General features: G+C 57.3%; 1 protein-coding gene across 3 annotated transcripts in view; it reads right to left on the bottom strand.

The window, feature by feature from the left end:
- MLLT6 (MLLT6, PHD finger containing) overlaps positions 1-233 on the bottom strand; it is a 46,723-nt gene extending 46,490 nt beyond the window's left edge. For all 3 annotated transcript variants that reach the window (XM_026072961.1, XM_026072964.1, XM_026072963.1), the window contains exon 1: positions 75-233. In XM_026072961.1, coding sequence (XP_025928746.1) covers positions 75-183 — 109 coding nt within the window. In that variant the 5' untranslated portion in view covers positions 184-233. The remainder of the gene's footprint in view (positions 1-74) is intronic.
- Between the last annotated feature and the right edge of the window lie 1,155 nt (positions 234-1,388).

Below are 1,388 nucleotides of genomic sequence, written 5' to 3'. Positions count from 1 at the left end.
GCCAGGGCTGGGCCGGGGCGGCGGGACCGCGGCCGGGGCCGGGGCCGGGGCCGGGGCCGGGGCGGCTGCCTTACCTTGGTGCACAGCCACATTGCAGCCGTGCCCATCGCAGTACACCAGCGGGTTCTCCGCCCAGCCCCGCTCATCAGAACAGACACAGCAGCCTCCCACCATCTCCTTCATACTTCCATGAGGGTTTCCTCCCCCCCCCCCTCCTCCCTCTACGCACACACTCCTCCTCCTCCTCCTCCTCCTCCTCCTCGCCTCCCCCCTCCTCGCCTCGCTGCCGCCCGCCTCTCACACGCGCGCCCCTGCGCACACACACACACACACACACACGCACGCACACATATACACACGCACACACACACGCACACACACACCAGCCCCAGCCTATACAGCAATCATGGCTGCGCACTTGTAAAATTTTAGGTTCAGGGCTCGCAGTGTGGCTGGGTCGGGTGCGCGTTGCATCGCATTTTCTGCGTGTTGCATTTCCCCCCCCGCCCCTTCCCCTCCGGCTGCTTTTTGGCTGTTCCTTTCTTTCTCTCTCTCCCTTTTTCTTTCCCCCCCCTCCTTCTTTTTTTTCCCCCCGAGCAAACCCAGCCGGAATCCAAGTGTGCACCCGTGTGTGCAAACCGCTGGATGCGTGCCCAAGCCAGTCAACATGGATCTCGCCGGAGTGATGAGTTGGGACCGTTCCCCAAATCCTATTATCTCCGCAATTCCTCTTTGACAGATCGGGGTTCCGCGAGCGCCACCGCCTGTCCTGCTCTCGGAGGCTCCTTCTGGAGGAGTTTTTAACCCGTTGGCACCTGTTTAGTTAAGACATCTCTCCAAGGAAGAAGAAGGAAAATGCCCCCTTTGGAGGTTTACACCCAGGGCAGCAGGACGGAGTGCGGACAAACGTCAAAAAGCAGCTGGAAATCAGTAAAAAGAATTAATCCTGGAGTGCAGCAAGCAGCGCTGTGTGGGACGGCACCTGGAGGTGCAAGCTGAGACAAGTGTGCAGAGAGTATCGTCGGTCCCCTGGTACACCTGAGAAATAGCCTTTGCCTTGAAAGTGTCATCCAGAACAGGCAAGGAGAAATGAGGAAAATCAGAGCACAGGAATAATGAAATCTTAAAAAAAAAAAAAAAAAAAGGCCTAGGAGAAACCCAAAGAATTCATGCAACGCACTCCTGTGCTCCAGCAGGATTGGAGCAGGATCGGAGCAGCTCCACCTGGAATTATTCGCCCAAGGGCACAGAGCAGCGCAGAGCGCAGAGCCCAGGCCTCGCGGTCGCTCCTGCCCACCACGCTGTCCCAGTGAAAAAAATGAAGTGCCCGGTGCCAGGCTGGGCAGAGAAGCAGTAAAAAATGTAACAAAGTGAACAATTTTTCACCT

Source organism: Apteryx rowi, unplaced genomic scaffold (genome assembly GCF_003343035.1).
Source record: "Apteryx rowi isolate R43461 unplaced genomic scaffold, aptRow1 scaffold_354, whole genome shotgun sequence".
In the NCBI taxonomy this organism is placed as follows: Eukaryota; Metazoa; Chordata; class Aves; order Apterygiformes; family Apterygidae; genus Apteryx; species Apteryx rowi.
Note: the sequence above shows the minus strand (reverse complement) of the source record. Positions and strands in the feature narration are given on the sequence as shown.